The sequence below is a fragment of the Phaethon lepturus genome, unplaced genomic scaffold (assembly GCF_000687285.1).
Source record: "Phaethon lepturus isolate BGI_N335 unplaced genomic scaffold, ASM68728v1 scaffold4340, whole genome shotgun sequence".
Taxonomy (NCBI): domain Eukaryota; kingdom Metazoa; phylum Chordata; class Aves; order Phaethontiformes; family Phaethontidae; genus Phaethon; species Phaethon lepturus.
In genome coordinates, this window is record NW_010509711.1 from 67,775 (window position 1) to 87,497 (window position 19,723).

The window sequence follows — 19,723 nt, forward strand, 5'->3', positions numbered from 1 at the left end:
AGGACACACTTGAATGAGGAAGAAACAGAAAAGGATTACAGTACAAGAAACTAGGCAACCTGCAGGTGTTCAGCTGAGTTTGTAGTTTCATTCTAAGAAGAAGGACATGCAAGAAAGTAATCAGGTTGGCTTTTTAAAAAATTTATTAGCTTTTTTTATAAATAGGAGAATATATTCAGGAAGTACTGACGGACTGAACAGTATGACATCCTCATATTTGAGGTCTCGCCTTGTAAACATACTCTCAACTTCTCTGGAGGCTAGTTACAGCTGACAAAAGTTTACATAACTGTATTTGGTTTTCTAGTGTATGCATTAGGATAACATTTAGTTATATGTTCATGTGATATTTTCTCACATGAACTTAATTACATTCATTATGCAAGACCTCTCTTCTGAAAATTTATCAGGGTTAGAAGACAAAAGAAACTAACCTTCATTATCTTTGCTTCATTTTCTGTGAGAGTCAGAAAATAAAAAAAGAAAATAAAGAAGATTTCACAGACAAAGCAATTTAATGCTGCTCTGGAAAATCTGTTCCATTCCTCTTTCTGTCACCTCACTTAAGCCAAAGTGATTTTGTGTTCGTGTTCATTGTTTTATAACATGCCTAACTAAGAATGCTGCAGTCTCCAATTTGCAAAGAGCTAAGTTATCATCACAATGACCAAAATCACTGACAGCTGAGCCTGGATCCGTAAAGAACATCACCAACCATGGGAAAAAACATTCTTCACATCTTTAACTAGATAGCCAAAACTGTTGGACACTTTCTGAACAGATGCCTATTCTTCAGTGCTGTACCTGCAAACTGGAGTATTGTTGCTCTTTGGGAATACTGTAAAGACAAATGAAGATTTCCAGAGTGCTCTGATACTACAGTGATGAACAGTATATAAGCACCCTGAAGAAATTACTCATTATCTTTCCATTCACAAAGAATCATGAATTGGACCATATACAGAAAAAGTGTTCGGTAAGCAGTATTATTCATTCTGTGTATTGAACAAGACAGATTCTTCCATAGACCAGGCAGCTCTAGTTCTGGAATAACCTCACTACAGAAAATTTTATATTGGAACCTACATCCCTCTCAAATATTTGTATGCGTAACAGCTATATAGATTTGACTGCCTTAGAAGACCATACAAAACCATCAAGTGGTTTTTAGCATTTGTTTTACACCAACATCACAATTCAGGCATTTCAACAACAGTAAACATTTCAATAGCAATATTTCAGCTAATAGACTTCCCTAAACATATTTACTCTATACACAAATTCTGCACATTTTATTTTCACTTCCAATCTTTGCTGATAACTGAGTTTAAAATGCACCTCTTGACAGATATATGCATAAGCTAAGAAGCTATGGCAGTATATACTGAAGTGTTCTCAACAGCCATGAGAAACAAGTACAAAACACACTTTAAAATCCTAAGTTTCTTTACATTTAAGACCTACCTCAAATTTGTTACACTGATAGGTCACAGTGGTGACTTAAGCACATGCATTTCACACTAGATTGCAGTGAACAAGCAATGCAAAATCCACCAGTTCTGTAATACCAAAAGCAAGAAAGAAAACAGGGATCTTGCAGCAAGTTCTAGCTGATAGAGAAAGGTCAACTTACAACCACCCTCTTCTCATCACACACAATTCTTTGACTTAATCTGAAATTTCCATAGGACAAAACTGGCACAATTTTCAATAAAACAGAGCATGCATTCTAGCTGCTCTGAGAATACAAAAGACTCTCCATATGGCCATGTGCATATATATACATATGCATAATGATTGTAATGGGGGAGCTTTTACTCTCCTCTGAGAGACCTCAAAAGAATCAGTGCCAAGTATATCTTATACACAGACCTTAGTTACAGAGAGGTGACCAAGATCAAACCATGTCTGTGTTAAAATAATTCCTAAATACTCCATTTCCCATGCGACAGCTATTACAACTTGCACTAACATGCTGGTCACTGGGGAGGGGTAGAAAATCCTCCTAATACTGGTTCCGCTAATAACAAGCCTTTTACTTAATACATTAGAAAAGCATATCACAGGAACAGAAAGTTAACCCTTCAAGCACAGAACCACTCAATAGCTAAAGCAAGTTGAGTACACCAACTATGAAAAAAACTGACTAGTTCAAACCATTACTGTGCTTAACAAACTCAGCGGCTACCCTTTGGGTATGAGTTTGAAAAAAATAGGCGATATGTTTCCTCATATTTAGGGAGTTACATACGAGAGTTCATGTTTTCCTCTCTATGAACCCACTACCTCCCATCATCCAAAATAATACCAAATGGAAAAAATTGATACTAGAAAGTATAGATCTTAAAAGATTTTGTAGTAAAACAAAAGACCCAACAATCCAAACTCCCTACGCTTCAGTCAGCTAAAATTATGGAGGACTATTTATTAGCAACAAATTTAATACTTCTAAAATGAGACAGTTTATTAAACTATTCTAAAACCCTCACTTAAATTGCAGCTTTGCCAGATTAATTTAAGCTGCAATGGGGATCCCAACACAAAAAGAGAAAGGAATTCCTACTAATGTAGGTTCTCTAATATGTTCATGTGTCAGAATGAGAAATACAACTTACTTTTCTCAAGAATTTTTACTATTTCTTTAACTTGGAAACTGTTGATTATTCCTGCCCTCACAAATGATTCTTCTCTTCCTTCCTCTTTCCAATTTCTTCCCCCAAATTTCTCGCTATTTGTTCCTGTGGATACTTTGCTGTTAAGCAAAGAGGCAGCCATAAAAGACAAGAGGAAACAGCTTACTCTGAATTCAACTGCCATCTTAGACCAAAACAAACATTACAGAATTCTAATGCCTGATTTCTTCTAGTTTTATACGTCAAGCATTACTGTGGTGCTCAGTCAACCTAAACATAGGAAGAAAAGAAGAAAAGTAGATGTTAAGCAATGAGAGGACACACACACAGAGCCCTTCAACAATGGCATTCTGTTGGGATTGAGACCACTGGTGGATTAATGTGAAAAGATATGAACTATCACAGAAAGGAATTTGGAGAAATTTTGCAAAAGAAGTTACTTAAATCATGCTAGAACACATTAATAGCAACAGGAAAGCAAGATTTTGGTTCTGGACATAAAACCAACTTATATGTGTTTGAATTACATGGCCATCTTCACAAATCAAAACACTGATCTACTGTAAGTAGAAATTCCTTCTATGAAAGAAAAGTAGCCTATTAACATCAGGGACAACAAATCAGAATAAATGCAAAGTTAAAACAGCTCGTTGGAGCAGCATGTTAGTTTGCACTCAGGAAACAGATCTCCTGCTTCAAGTCAAAACTATAACAAAAATGTTTCAGGGAAATTCTTTTCCATTGTGAAGTTATGTCATTTCAGGAAGACTGGCAAAATCAGCATTGAGAACATACCTTTCAGACAGAAAAGAACTTTCACGAGGAGAACTTAGTATTTGACATGTCTGTAGGTTGGCAACAGATGATGAGGGTAGTTGACCCAATTGTAATTTGTCAGCATCAGATAAATTTGCATCAATTATTACATGTCCGTCTGTGTATTTTCTTCCAATTTTCGTCCTCAGGACATTCGTCAAGATAACTTTGGGTTGCCTGCCATATATATATATATATAGAACAGTAAATCATAAATACTTCACTGAAATCTAGAGAAAGAAACTTCTTGTTAAATTCATGTACCTTTACAGGCTTGATAATCAAACATCATTACTTTCAGTCCTCTAGAGAAAAAACAAATTCCCACTAAGGAACTTAAAATCCAAGGTAAGCATATAAAAAACAAAAAAGCACCAAGAGATCAGGGTAAGAAATGCTAGCCATATAATTTAACCTTAGCCAGATACAATTCACACTGCATAGCCCCTAACATATCATCTAAGTATGGTTTAAAGAGTGGTCAATGTTCATCTCTAGCTTTCATGCAATATCTGTACACATTTCTCAGAACTAAGAACAAACAATCTTGATTTTCCTGTGAACAAGAAGCCTCCAGTAAAATAGGCTGAATTTTCTCAAGTAGATGGTCAACAGGTAGAAAAGTAGCACACACAAAGGCAGCATTACATTTTGTTCCCCTCCTCAGCTTCCAGGTGGCATTCTACAGAATAGCAATAGCAAGGCTCAGAGAAACATCTGCAAGTGTTAGAAGAGATAAGCATCAAAAATAAGATGAACAGAAATATGAAGATGCAGCTGCCCACTTGAGCACAGATGTGCAAGAGCAGCACAACTTATTTTATACAATGCCACCACAGCCAGCTTGCTGTATAGCCCTTGATTTACTCACTTAGATTTTCAAACTGGGATTTAAATGTTACCACTTCCATTGCAATTTATTTTCAATTATGATGCAATGTCACAGCCTCTTTTTAATCTGTTATGAACAATATTGTCTTTTGGGTATTGACTGCGCAATTCTCTAGTTGTCTGTATTTATCCACAAAGCACGCTCCAGCACAGACTGCGTGATGACTGGGAAGCACTCAGATCTCTTGCACCGAGATGTGAATTTGCTTTTAATCAGGAGACTACCTTAGACACAAGACACTGCAGAGGCACACAGGTAATGAGGATATGATTGAGAGGTGAAGCCTAATATAGAAGAACACTTTACTCTGGATGTAACCTCTGATAAAGGAAGTCCCCAAACTGTTTATCATCTTCAGCTCTGAGAAAAAAAAACTCAGTGAAACTCAGTGAAAAAAGCATTCACTCTAGCCATACAAGATACTGGACTTGATATGCTTTTCTTCTGACCATTTATGCCAGTCCTGATTTTCACAAGTAGTCTGAAACAGCTAACAGTGAAAATACACCTTGATACCTCCTCTGAGAAAAAAGGGCAGTTAATGCAAGTGTACTCTTCTTTTCACAAGGGAAAAAAAAGCCACAACATTTTGAGAGCCCAATGGCTGAATCGGAATTAACTGGTCCTGTCCTAGAACCCATCTGATCACAAAACCCATTACAGCATGCCTGGCACAACATCTCTCAAAGATTATCAAAAAGAACCAGGTACAAGGGAATTCAAATCAGAATGACATGAGAATAAGAATATAGTTCATGAACAAGACTGCTATGGCAAAACAAAGAATACTTTCTCATGAAAAAACAACTGCAAGGAAAATTGCTTTGTTTAGTAACACGAGGCAAAGACAACATACCTTTTAGACAGAAAAAGGCTTTGGAGAGTAGGGTTTAAAATTTGCCATATCTTTAGGCTGGCAGCAGATGATGAGGGTGGTTGATCTGACTGCAGCTTACCAGCATCAGAAAAATCAGCACCAGTTTTAGGTTGCGCCTGTGTGTATTTTCTTCCTATTTTCGTCCTCAGGACATTCGTCAAGATAACTTTGGGTTGCCTGCCATACATATAATAATAAATTAATAATAGGGTGCTGAGAACTTCTTAAGTCACATGATTTCAACAAAGTTTTTGTATGAGTTTACTGTCTCTGCATCATACCTTATATCTTCAGTAGAATTAAGTTTACTTCCCTGACAATTTACAAAGCAGTTCTCCTTGGAGAGGAATCACAAACACATCTCTTGATGAGGACAGCCTCTCAAGGTTTCCTCTTCTGGCATCAATGACTAACACATCCATATCTGATTCTGAAGAGGTAAACTTTCATTGCAGAAGCATGGAAATTTTGGTGCAGCTTTTTATTGCAAAAGGTTGGAAGTGGTCACTATGGTCTTACAAACTATTCTGAAAGCATACACTTGAGCATTTGCAGGATGTGAAAACAAGAACTCATATTATGGCATCTTATTTTAGAACCATCAATATCATTAGTTCTCATATCACAAGTTAGATTATGAACTTGCTGGGGAAAAAAAAAAGGAGCTAGTACAATCTCTCAGTTTTGAAGCTCCAACTGATTTCTACTCAATTTCACTATGGAAATTTCATACATTTATTCATTACAAAGTTAGTAAAAACTCCCTGTTGAAGTTCTTTAAACAAGTATCTATACTTTGCTGATCCTGCTAGATTGGTACTGAAGTCTCCACATAAAGAATTAATTATGCAGCATGGCCAGTAATTTGGACACTTTCCTTATAAGTCAGTAAGGATTATATATCATACATGATTTGTTAGGATTGACTTTATTTTCAAACAGATGAGAACTGGATTTGTTTTCCCAGGACAGGTCCTAAGAGAACACTGAAGTTCAGGCTCATTTGTCGGTTTTAAAAGATTACTGAGGCAAGAATAGCTTTTTCTATTGCATGTCTTGCATAACAAACTAAATAATTCACATTGTAGAGCAAGAATCCTTCTTTTATAGCTACAGAAAACCTTTTACTACTCGCATAGCTGTTACGTGCATGTTAAAGTGGCATTTCTTAAGCAAATGGCTGCAGTTCCTCAGTGGGTTGACAACTGTGCAAGCAACTTTTAGGAAATTATAGTTGTCCCACTCATATGCTGCATTCAGCTCAACAGCACTGTTACATGGTACCTAGTGGTAAACAAATAGGTATGGCATGAAAGCTGCTGAAGAACAGATACCCTTGAACCTGAAAGAAAAAGATTTGGAGCTGCCATGCTAGTGAAACACATTGAACTGGAGGAAGACGTTTCACATAATCCTCGTATCTTCTCTTTCAGTGGTTGCTACACGTTGAGATTTCTCTTCCCTGGTTACTTACCATGTTAACAAGACACAGGACCCATCACTGAACTTGAAAAGACAGTAAGGTTCCTATGCACAGCCTGGAGAATCTGCATATCAGCTATGAATGCTGGTCAGTCTTACCAGATCTCTGCATCACTGAATGCCAGAATGTGCAGGCAGTGAGCTGCGCTTAGAGCTCTGCTATGCATTTCTCAGACCAGTGGTCTCCAAACTTTTGATCATGCACCCCCGTCAGTAAAAATATTTTGAGCACACACCTTCAACATGTTTAATTATAATTTATATAGCTTTATCAATATACTATCATGTACATTATAAAACTCACAAATAGAAATTTTAAAAAGGATGTGATAAAGGTGAAATAAACATTTTTTATTTATTAATTGTACAAAAAAATATTTCCTTCCTGCACCTCAGTGTGCACCTGTGGATTGTCTTGCACATGCCACACCTTGGAGACCACTATCTAGACGATGGACAATAAACCTAAATGGTTCCCATTCAAAGCTTAGTAACTTAAGTTCAAGTGAAGGCAGTTTCCTCCACTCTTTACGCTTCTTTTAAAAGAAGTTACCCACAGAAAAACTAAGTGGTAAAGAGCTAAAAGCTTTGTCTCAAAAAAAAAAGCTAATTAAAAAAATACCAAACCCTAAGTCAAGGCACTCTGATGCCAAGAATCTGGAGAGAACAGAAAAAGAGCGGAGCACTATGTAAGGAATGTGTCCTAATGAGCTCTTGGAAAAAACAATCCAGGGTTTCTGAAGTGAGAGACTGATTCTATGAAGGCAGTGAGAAATCATACGTACAAAGATGGTCTCATTAGAAGGCTGACCTAAACCACAAAGTGCTCCAGAATGCTTCAGGCAGAGTCAGGAAAAGGCAGGTTTACATTTGTTCTGTTACCTAGACCTGTATATACTCTATGACTTCTAATGCAAAGATCTGCTGTTTTGAAGAACCTATTACAGGCTCCGAGCATGTGCTTCAAATACTGTAGACCTAAGAGAAGTTTGTTCTGCACTCCAAGGATCCAGAGATTGGAGTTTCATTTGAAGGAATGCTTCAGCTACTGAAAAAGCTTAGAAAGTAAATACAGGTCATGAGGGACAGTTTAGTAACACTAATGTCTTACGTGGTGGAGCCCAACTGTAGCAACCTAGTGAGCATATACCAAGCCTGCAAAGCATTCTCAATTTAGCATAGGAAGCAAGAGACTTATTTAGTACAGAAGTCCCTGCTAAGTCAGAAGTTCTAGCGTTTTTCTGGGCTTCTCAAATGTTCAGAGTTGATACATTAACCATAGTTTAATACGTCAGAAGAGCTTACAGTGACCAGACTTATACACCATTTGTTGTTTATCCAACTGCAAGGTATATTAGAAATAAGGAATATCTAAGGAAATAAAGAATATATACATTTAAGAAATGTGATAAAAATTCAAAATTCAGCTACACAAGAACTTATTAGACTCTTAAAAAAATTTACAACTACAGCAGGTAAAGGCAACTTCAAGGTAACAGTCAGTAACTTGTGCAAATTCTTCTTATGAAACTAGACATTTACTCTCGTGCTTTAATTTATTCCTTAAAGATACGGACATCCCAAACTACTTTAGAGATCTAGTTACTAAAGAATTTTAGTGGAAAGACACTTCATCTTTTGGGGTGCTGGAAGTGATGAAAGACTAAGCCAGATACTTCCCCTCTTCCTCTAACAGGACCTGAAATTACAAATCAAATCTTGAAGTATCTAAACAGCATTTTTCCTCCAAATACAAAACAGCTGCAGAAGTGGGCAATACAAAGATGTGAATCAGAAATTGTTTCTCCTTATAAAATTTTATAAGTTTTTAAAGAGTCTGAAAATTGTTACTGTAGAGCACCATGAGAGAACATAAACGTGTTATTCTCTATGGAATGCTTCAGTTCTCCTGACTAGATTCATGTCAAGCCTAACAGTCTGCTTCCCAGATCTAAATTCTTCCAGTTTGCACTGTTCCACCTTTTAGAAATGCCAGGTTTTTTCCCTCGTATTTGTCAAACATAAGATACCCTAATGAAATTTATCCTGAACTCACACTGTAATTAGTCCAATGGAAACAAACATGGTCACAGAGTCTTTATTTTAATTGTATCATTAGGAGGTAAGTGGGCCCATGTGAACCTCGTGAAATTTAACAATGCAAAGTGCAGGGCCCCACACCTGCATCAGGGAAATCACCAGTATCAATACAGGCTGGGGGGTGAAGGGATTGAGGGCAGCACTGCCAAGAAGGACTTGGGGGGACTGGTGGATGAGAAGCTGGACATGAGCCAGCAACGTGCACTCGCAGCCCAGAAGGCCAACCATATCCTGGGCCACATCAAAAGAAGCGTGGCCATCAGGTCGAGGGAAGGGATTTTGCCCCTCTGCTCTGGTGAGACCCCACCTGGAGTCCTGCATCCAGCTCTGGAGCCCTCAGCACAGGAAGGACATGGACCTGTTGGAGCAGGTCCAGAGGAGGGCCACAAAAATGATCAGAGGGATGGAACATCTCTCCTAGGAGGACAGGCTGAGAGAACAACTGGGGTTGCTCAGCCTGGAGAAGAGGATGCTCTGGGGAGACCTTATTGCAGCCTTCCAGTATTGGAAGGGGGCTTCTAAGAAAGGTGGGGACAGACTTTTTAGCAGGGCCTGTAGTGATAGGACATGGGGTAATGGTTTTAAACTGAAAGAGGGTAGATTTAGACTAGACATAAGGAAGCAATGTTTCACAATGAGTGTCATGAAACACTGGCATAGGTTGCCCAGAGAGGTGGTAGATGCCTCATCCCTAGAAAGGTTCCAGGTCCGGCTGGATGGGGCTCTGAGCAATCTGATCTCGCTGACAATGTTCCTGCTTGTTGCAGGGGGGTTAGACTAGATGACCTTTAAAGGTCCCTTCCAACTCAAACTATTCTATGATTCTATGACTTGTAAAGAAAACAGGAAAAAAGATTCCAGCCTTTGGGGTCTTTAACAATACCATCATGATAGATAAAGCCCCCAACAGGAGATAAAGGAGTTAGAAGCAGAACTTCCAGTGAAATTTGATTTCATTACCTACAGTTTGCTGGCCACCTTGGAAACTCAGGTCTGACGCCCTTTGCTGACATTCACATCAGGCTAGACCTTGACAGGCTCCAGGCCTGTAATGTGGTTTACTGATTGTTATTATGTACAGAATTTGTAGTGTTTCCCACTCCCTTGATTTAAATGGGGTTTATACTTTTTCAGTAAGCATCTTTGCAAAAATGATCTTACAATTTAAAGCAGACACGCACCAGTGCAACTAGCTTTTGCACTGAGAACCTGTGCAAAGGAGAGGAACCTTCAAAAAACAACAAGGAAGAAAATAGTATATATTTGGCTATTCCTAAAGATGTCAGTGCCAGGCTAAGGCATCACTTGTCACATGGTACCATTTTTTGGCCAAAGACCTTGACAGGACAGCTGGTTGTGACATGATCTTCAGAGCTGCACAGTGGCTTCGGAGCTTTCAATGGCTTCCCTTTCTAAAGGAGGAATGTCATCTGGTGGCATTTCTTGAAAAATCATGTCATCATGACTAGATGTAAAATAAATTCAGGAAAGACATCTACACTTAAGCTGGCCTGTTTATCTGTAAATGATGGTTGAGACACAGATCCCTAAATTACCTGTTAAATTGTCCACAGAATAAAGTGAGCAAGTCATGCAAAAGACATTTCAAAAGAAAAATTAGTTTCAAGCAGAAAAAAAGCAAGCAAAGTATACATTAAAAGCAAGTCCCACCAGCAGATCCTGCAAGTAACCTGCACAACAGTAAGACTGGAGGCATCTTGGTGAAGGAAAACCAGAGAATTATTTTTGTTTCTAAAGCAAGCACCTACTGTACCCCCTCTTATCTACCTCCACAAAATAGAAAAAAAATACATAAGCAAAGGTAATAAACACATACTTACACATGTAAGGATGGAACAGAAAAAAAAAAAAAATGCTGTTAGCTGCTCCAGGCAAGTCTCATATCACTTTTCACAGGCAAAAAAGGATTATCCTACCTTACAAAGCACAGGATCAAAAGCTATTAATCGTCTGTACCTCTTTGGGGAAAATGTTTGACCTCTATTTAACCCAATAATCAGAGCTGCTAGATCCTGTTCTTTTCGTATGATCCTATTTGTGTACACACCAGTGTTGTAACCACTGGCTCCAATTTGCTCAAATTTGTATTAGAGAGTGATCAAAATGAGACCTAGAGGCTACTGACTGCTTTTGAAGTGTATTTTCACTAACTGGCTACACCAGCATCTTCATACCTATGCTCTTCCACTAAAACCCAACTTTTGGGAAATATTTTGACAGTGGGATGCCACATACCATTGTGAGAGTCACCCCGCCAGGCCCCATAAAAGCTGAACATCTGTCCTGGGTTTACAGAATAAAGCCACTGATAAACTTCATGTGTATTCAGCTGTCTGAGCTTCTGCAGCACATGCACAGCTCAGGAAGTCCTTGGCCTTTAAAAGCCCAAAAGAATAACATATGCGCTATCATTAACAGAAAACTCTGACTGCCACATTCACCGACTACACCCTGTTGAGAAGAAAGTCTGTCTATCGTCCTCCTACTTCAAGGCCCTGACTTTTCATCAACTGATTAGAAGTCATGTTTTAATAGCAAACATGAACAACCCTACTAACCTCCTTTGTTTGCTGGACTTTATTATTATTTATTACAAGTTATTACTGCCAAAATGTGCTTGTCAGGGCAAGGAGAACCAGCATGTAAGTGATAGCCAAAAAAACCTGACTGCTGCAGTGTCAGTACTTGATTCAGCTGTGGCGTGTATTTCAATTAACATTTAAAATACTGAGCTGAAAAAGCAACACATATCTTACTTAAGTACTCCTCCCACCCTCTCCCTAAAGAAAACTTGACAGAACAGGACAAGAAGCATGAATTTCAAAACAGTGTTCTATTTTGTTTCTTTTTTTGTTGTTTCTATTTTCCTCTATTTCACTCTTCGCTAATGCAGGAGTTGTACACCTGAGGTAAGTGGACACCTCTAAGCTCTATTTCCAGGTGGTGATAGCTACCCTTGAAATAGTTTTCTTGCCAGAAAAGTTTTCTAAGTAGGATACAAAACATTGACCAATTACATAAATATTGTATCTAACTTTCTGCAATTACACTAACAAATTGAACTATTCACATTTCATGACAGTCTTAATCTGTCTTGTGACGCAATCGTAGGAACATATAAGAGATCTCCAGTATATGAGGAGGACTAGGGAACCAGCATGCCCTCAGAGCCCCGTCTGGGATCATGAACAAACCACCTGACAGTGACCTTTCACAAGGCCATGAGCAGAGGTGTTCAAGTGAGAGCAGCTGTGGTTGCTGCTTCCAGCCCCTATGGTCTCACAGCAGGAGTGACAGAAACAATCAACTACCAAATTTTGTAATTCAGAACTTCAGTTAAAAACAGAAGTGAAGGTAGGTTTGTGCCAATACATCCACTTTGTCCTTTCTGACTAAAATTAAGTGGCAATAACAATGCTCAAGCAACACTTTAGATGAAACATGCTACCCTCAATGTTTGAGATTAGCTCCTATCAATAAAGATGACTGCTTTTAAAACATCAGGAGCTAATAGGAGTTTGTCATTAAGACTTATTTCCTGCTTTTCAATGCAAATGAAAAATTCCTCACTGGGAAGAAGGAGCAGAGAAAACTTTTGCATTAGAAAGATACTCAGCATGCCACTTCATACTATTCTCTTCTGAGTTTTGCCAGTTCTCAGACTTTTGCTCAACAAACACCATCTCTTTAGAACCTGTGTCCTCTTTCTATTGATTATGCAATGAGGTCAGTGTGTTGATTTTGACTTACTGAGAAACACTACATACCCAAATGGAATACTTAGAACAAGCTTCATTGCAGGCAGTAGTTACAGAGAACCTCCAGCTAGTCTCTGGACACACATCTTTTTGAGGAAGTGAAAAATGCATAGGTTTAATAGCTAAATATTTACCTTTACAATCTAAATCATTTCTCACTAACGTGCTGGTAAGAATTTTGGTAAAAAATGATGGAACACCTACAAATACTACTCGAAAGTCTCTCACATATCAAAATGAACATATGTAACGGAACCAAAGGTAGCTTTTTTAAAAAAAAAACCTCAACATTGAAAGGTCAGTTCAAAGTTTTCTGAAAGACTTACAGGTTGATATCAGACATCAACCATTTCACAGCATAATTAAAACTCCAGAAACTGCAACTTACACAGCTTTTAAACTGTGCTAGGTTGACCCTGCAAGCCATTCCCTTAAAGTTACTGAGACACACATTTTGAGGTAAGTAGATGTGAACTGACAGCTATGCCTTTGAGAACATATGAAAAATAAATTCAGAATCTTTGATAAGTTCAGCTTTTCTCTGCAACAGTTTGAAACATTTTGAATATCAAGACCAGGCTAAGTGGTAACTATTCACAGGTCACAAAACCACCAAATTCAGTGTCAAAAAAATCACCTGCTGTCATTAAGCATTTTCATTACCTGTGCACTTTGTTTTTAACAGCCTCTCCTGACAAGAAATCACTTATGGTCAAGTTAAATTCCAGTCAGAAAATGGGTCAGAGAATGTATACTCTTGTATGTTTAGATTTAAATGACTTGTGGAATAACAATTGCTTCATTAATAAATACAATAAATTCATCATGCCCCCTAGCTGCTGTCAATGAATCCAATTCTACATTTGTCAACTATAGCACAGCTTAAAGATTTTTCTTGGGTAAACTATTATCTAGCTGACAGCTTCACAGAAGATGATTTTAAATAATTTGACATAATCTCAAAGAAACCAAGATACTTGCTTTTGGCAACAGAAAATAAAGAAATGGCACAATGGCAGTCTTATTTACTCACTTAGGTGTCTTGACTGTAACAGAGGTGAAAAACATCTAGTTTTTTACTGACTTACCCTACTAATTGTCATATTGCTTGAGGGTGGGGAAGGTGTGTTTTGTTGCTTTTAAGACTTGACAAAACCAGCTTTATGACTGTGGACTACAGAGCAAAAAGTGACAGGCAAAAGATAATCTGGGAAACTTCTTAAATATCATAAATATCTAGGGCTAGAATGGTAATGTACACTTAGAGAGTAGTAAACACCTTTCAGGATTCCAAGCAGGTCAACAAGCAGTAATTCCTCTAGTAAGTGTTGCATACCCACTCTGATGTCGCAGTCTTGAGTTGTGTTAAAACAAAAAAAAAAAAAAGGTTGCTTCATAATTCACGATTCCATTAAATCCCTGAAACATGATTCTCTCAAGGTGGGCTACCTAGCAGCTTGAAAACCATCTCTGCATGACACAATTGGCTAGAGACATGCGATACCCATCTTCAAGAAAGATTATGAAACTCTGAATATACAAACAAAGAACTAATTTTGAAATTACTTCTTACCCAATTGATTCTTCATCATTAGAGTGGTGTCTGTCGCAGTCCTTTTGCCTTCCTGCTTTTATGGAAGGGTCTCTTTTGTTGGATCTTAGTTTCCACTGAAATAAAAGAAATAAAATTGGCAGGCTCCAACAGACATAAATATGTCATAATGGATATTACATTAGAAGAAGGGAACAATGCCAGATGTGGAAACAATGCAACTGATCAAATAAAGCAGAGACAACAATTTTGCAAAGAATGAATTTGCTTGGTTTAAACCACCCACATACCACCTGATCCTGAATGGAACTTTCTCCTCCTGAAGAAATTTGACAATACAGGACAATTCAATTATTTCCCTATTTAAAGGGGGACTATCCCAAACAGGGACTTACATTAGGCCTGTTTTACATCATCACAAATACACAAGATAAAGAAAGTAGAGGTTAACACCATGCATTTAACCAAATTATATTCCACTGAAAGACATAGAATTCTGAGAAGGAAAAGTAATTTGAAGGTTTGGTACTTGGGTGGCAAAACCCATACCAGCAAGACTTCACTTTTTGCAAATTCTCTTACCCTACCAGAATGGACTTGTATTTTCAAATTAAGTAAGTGAAGCCCCACCAAAACATATAGCTATTTCTGCAATTCCAGAAACCCATCTCCCTCTGCCATTTCCTCCTCCTAATCTCTCCTCACTTTTTTTTTTTAATATAAAAGACAATAAACCAAACAGATGTTTAAAAAGTTATGCCAGTCAGGCTGAAAGCAGACAAATTTATCTTCATTTCTGTTTATACACAGGGTGAAAGGGCATCTGAAAAATGCATGCCCACACATATTTTACACACTTCAGTGAAGTCTGAAAGGTGCATCCCAAAACAGTCTTTTCCCTACCATAGGGGCCAACTCTACTGGAAGATATCCTCATTATTAAAACAGCTGCCAGCAAGAAATTGCCTTGAAGGTGCTCTCCCCTCCTCCTGCCTTCAAACATCATCTAGTTCACCTCTTAGCACTGGTCTTCAAGCATGTTAGAGACCTATATGCCCACATCACCAAAAGCTGCACAAAATTTCTCAAGCAACATGGAGCAGCCTCTGGCAACACTAAGTACAACCTGAATAGACCTTCTGATGGATAAAACAGTAATATTTCTTTTAATTATGATAATTCATGAAGCATTCTTTTCATTCTTTTCTTTTAAAGTAGAATATAAAGACTAGTCAAGTGTTTAAAGCATATGGAGCCCTCTACCACATGGAAGAGTCTGAAATATATAGACAGAGGTAAGAAAAGTAAGAAATGCAAAATTAGACAATATACAGGAGATAACAGGGAAAAAATATTTTTCAATTCATCCAGGCTAATCACTGTTTTTATAGAGGCAGAGAGAAAGACAGGAAGAATTCCATACAAGTGCTGTCTGGCTCTGCCTAAGAGGCTGCTGCTTGTAACCACAAGATACATTACTTCCAACTTCAAAACCTGACGAATTGGATGCTCTGCTCACTTAAAGTATTAACAGTATAGAATACAACCACACAGTGAGTTTGTACTGCAGCATGCTCAAATGACCAGGTGTTCCTAGAGACCTGGGTCACATTATCAACACTACTGTAAGTCAAAAAAATTCCTAACTTCCCTCACTAGGTTTTTAAAACTCCTCTGTGGGGGAGCCTGTTTGTCCAGCCCCATTATTCTGAAACCACTAAAACCAGCAATAAACTCTCAATGCTCAGCTGAAGAAGTCAGGAGCAGCAAAACAGGTTTCCAAAACTCGGCATTTAAAAAAAATGCTTACAGAATTTGGAACAGATTTGTAAAAGCAAGTATTTGCTTTTATGTGAGACCAAGATGATCAAATGTCATTTATGATAAATGCCATATAAGTCCTCTTACAGTCTTTTGGTCTTAATACTGAAATTGGTTATGTCTGTGTTCACCTAAAATTCTGTCAGAAGTCATGCAGCACTTCATATATGCTCTTAAAGTTTAAGCTCTTAGACATAAATAATGACTAACTGAAAACTCAATGTAAAAATTATTTCCATATCATTACAAAAAGCTTGGTAAGTGACCTGAATATAACCTAAAATTTCAGGAATCAGAAGACAATTAACAACAAAAAAATACTTGTATTGCCTTTAAATTCATTATTTTCAAGATAATTTCAAACTACACCTGAAAACCAACTCTGCTTTTTAATGATTTAGGCTGGCAACATGGCACCAATACTTCAATTTCTGTAACTGTATGCTTGCAAGCAGATTTCAGACCTATATACTTGTCTCTTTCCAAGACAATCTGGGTTAGATATTGGTCACAAGGCAGCACTCAGTACTGAAAAAAATCCAGCCTCCAAAACAGAACAAAAACCCCCATATAACATTCTCCTACACACATTACACTCCAAAGAACTTCTCTTTACCTCTTTTAAAGGGTAGTCCCAATGGTGGGAGCCTGGGAGCCTTGCCAAAGGGGACTGAACTTGGACATCCTCTGACTTGGTGTTTGTTTTCTTCTTTGGTATACGAAACTGAAAATAGATGATGTTACACACATAATAAAACTAAATTATCCACTGGTGCTATGAGCTGACATACTGCCATGTAAAGTTTTCTTAACTGCCAGGCAACATAACAAAGTTGCAAGGGAACCACTGACCTGTGACTTTAAATGCACTCCTCACTGATGCTGCATCCTAAATCATGTGTCATACCACATAAAGAGCTAGTTTTAACATATGAACTGTCTTAAAAAGTAAGGAAAAGCTCTTCCTATTTCATTAACTTTACAACAACTCCAAACATGTGCCCAAAAGGTGAGAACCAATCTACTGGCACTGTTTTCTTACTTCCCTCTGATTCATTTACATTCTAGTTTAATCATCTCAGTTTAAAGAATGATAAAGAGAAAAGGAAATAGATGAACGTCATGATGAATGTCGCACCAGGTTTGAGCTCTCGAAAAAAAACTCAGGGTGAAGAGCAATAATATCTTAAAATAGTACAAGTATTTTGCTATGATAATTTAACATCAATACACTACAATGTACTCAAAATGATACCAGCTATTGTCATTGCCAACTTACGAAAAAATGGAACCAGCATTTTGAAAGTAATTATTGAAAGATAAAGCAGTTAGTAACCCATAGAAATTTGTCAATTCAGAAAAGATACATAGGAAATAATGTTTATTCACTGAAATTAAAACCAAAAATGGTCAAACTAAATTCCTAGCAGTTCATCAAGACAAGGAGAGAGAGTAACATTTCCTATCAGTTAATTAAACCAGTTAAAATAATACCAGCTGAAAGAATAAAAGCACAAGCCTTGCCATTTCTCCTGGTATCCTGAGAAGCAAAACTTTACACTGCAAATACAACCAGATTAGAATGTATCACAGTGGGAATAAAACATTTACATCTTTCAGACAACTGAGCCTCTGTCAGCCAGGAAGAAGCTGAAGGTTACTCCATATGATGGCTACTGTCAAGTGTATTATGAACTTAATTTGCAAGCCGCCAGATACCCTACCTTGTAACATGAAATTACAAGCAAGGACTCTAGAACAGCGACGCTAACAACTTAATTATTAACACAGAAACTGCATTCATTAGCTCTGTAATTAGGCCTTCAGACAGATCATAACTGAAACATACTATACCATAATGAGATAATCCTTCAGTTCTTCAGATTGAACTGTGAGTGCTCTTATTCCTTCTCTATGCTTCTTTGAAACAAAGATTTATTTTTTTTAGTAATTAGACCTGAATTTCTATACAGTACCTCAAACTGTTTTTGCTGGTCAAACACTGTAATAACAAGTATGCCTTCAGTAACAGATTCCTCAAATTGTAAAGGATGTAAACATTACACAACAATTTCCAATACAAATACCTCCCTTCCCTTTTAATCAACACTTAAGGATTGAAATAGACATTTTCTTGCTCAAGAACATCTGCAATTAGATTGATTGGGATTTTTTTTGTTTGGTTGGGTTTTTTTTGAGAAGTGGCCTATAAACATTTTCTATCAGTCAGAATGCATTCTTCTGATCTGCACCTTAATGGCCAGGTACAAATTTCTTCAGAACTCCACCTTCTGCCTGACTAGTGGTTTCTGTTATGAGCTTCCTAAGAACACATATTTATCTGAAGTTTAAAGTTACAGAGGTTCAGTTAGCCTCTGTAATAACATAACGGGTAACACTGAGAAGAGGTAGGGTCAACTCAGAAAACAGAAAGACAAATGGACAGACAGAAAGGGATAAAAAGCACACGTTCATCAGCAGAATTTCCACCTCACCGTACAGTATCTTCCCAGTGCTTGCATTCATTAAGATGTTGGTTTATAGTGCCCACAATTAACTTACAGAACAAGCACAAAGTCAAGAGGTAACCAACAGAGGTCTGTATCTATGGTAAGTGCAACATATGCAATTGTCTCAGCTTTTCCCCTAATAGAAAGTGACTAACTCAACACATACATGTGCATACACACTTAGCAGACTCCTCATATAAACCAGCAGTACTTTTCTGAAGGTTCCCACCTGTAGGAGCAAGGGTCAGAAAAAGTGCATAAACAAGGTGTTGGAAACAGCTTATTTCCAAACCAGCAGACAGTCCAGACCTTACCTGCTCAAACCAGTTGCTATGCCTACAATTTTTTTTCACCAGTACTTCCATTGCTAGACACTACTACTAATAAGGATATTTTAGAAAAAATAAACACTAGCATAAGTAGCCTCTGAACACACCTCTGCAGACAACTAAATATTATGCCATTATGCAGCTGCCCTACTTACTTGAGCATTACTCTCAATATTTAAGATGTGAGCTTAGGTCTTAACACAGCCTTGAAAACATGTTGTTTATGTGAAATCAAGTGTTAAGCCTATCATGCATTAATACATGTTCAACAGCAGACATTACTCTTGACTGCTACCAGGATAAACTATTTCTCAGGAAACAGTGCTCCAACAGAGCGAAAGCTGGACCACTGGAGAATGAATTGGGTTGTGCAAATAAGTACATCAGTATACTCTAGGATACCCACAGCCTCAAAGTAAATTCTTACAAATTGTCATAAGACTTACACTGACGTGACTTGACGATGACGTTCTTCCTTCCATGATTTTCTCTACTGAAAAATGACAGAAAATAAGCTTAGCAATTTGTGATTTATTTATTCAGAAGGAAGGACCACAGCAGTAGGTACTAAGCGAGAACAAAAAAAAAAATCATTTTTTGAGCAAGCTAGCACAAAGAAAACTCATCCACAGAATGAATTGGGTTGTAAGGGACCTTTAGAGATCATCTAGTCCAAGCCCACTGCCATGGGCAGGGACTTCTTTCACTAGATCAGGTTGCAGAAAGGCCTGTCCAACCTGACTTTAAATATTTCCAATGATGGGGCACTCACAACTTTTCTAGGCAACTTGTTACAGCGTTTCACCACCTCCTTCATAAAAAAATTTTATTCCTTTTGTCCAACCTAAATCTACCCTCTTTCAGTTTAAAACCATTGACCCTTGTCCTGTCACTACAGGCCTTATTAAAAAGTCATTGACAGCCACAATACA

The 19,723-nt window shown here is 37.7% G+C and overlaps 1 protein-coding gene across 1 annotated transcript in view; it reads right to left on the reverse strand.

Moving 5' to 3' along the window:
• SENP7 (SUMO1/sentrin specific peptidase 7) overlaps positions 1-19,273 on the reverse strand; it is a 45,201-nt gene extending 25,928 nt beyond the window's left edge. The window contains exons 1-5 of the mRNA XM_010282557.1: positions 19,238-19,273; positions 16,569-16,676; positions 14,153-14,247; positions 5,198-5,395; positions 3,429-3,626 (exon numbers count right to left, since the gene is read on the reverse strand). Of these exons, the coding sequence (XP_010280859.1) occupies positions 3,429-3,626; positions 5,198-5,395; positions 14,153-14,247; positions 16,569-16,676; positions 19,238-19,273 (635 nt within the window). The remainder of the gene's footprint in view (positions 1-3,428; positions 3,627-5,197; positions 5,396-14,152; positions 14,248-16,568; positions 16,677-19,237) is intronic.
• Between the last annotated feature and the right edge of the window lie 450 nt (positions 19,274-19,723).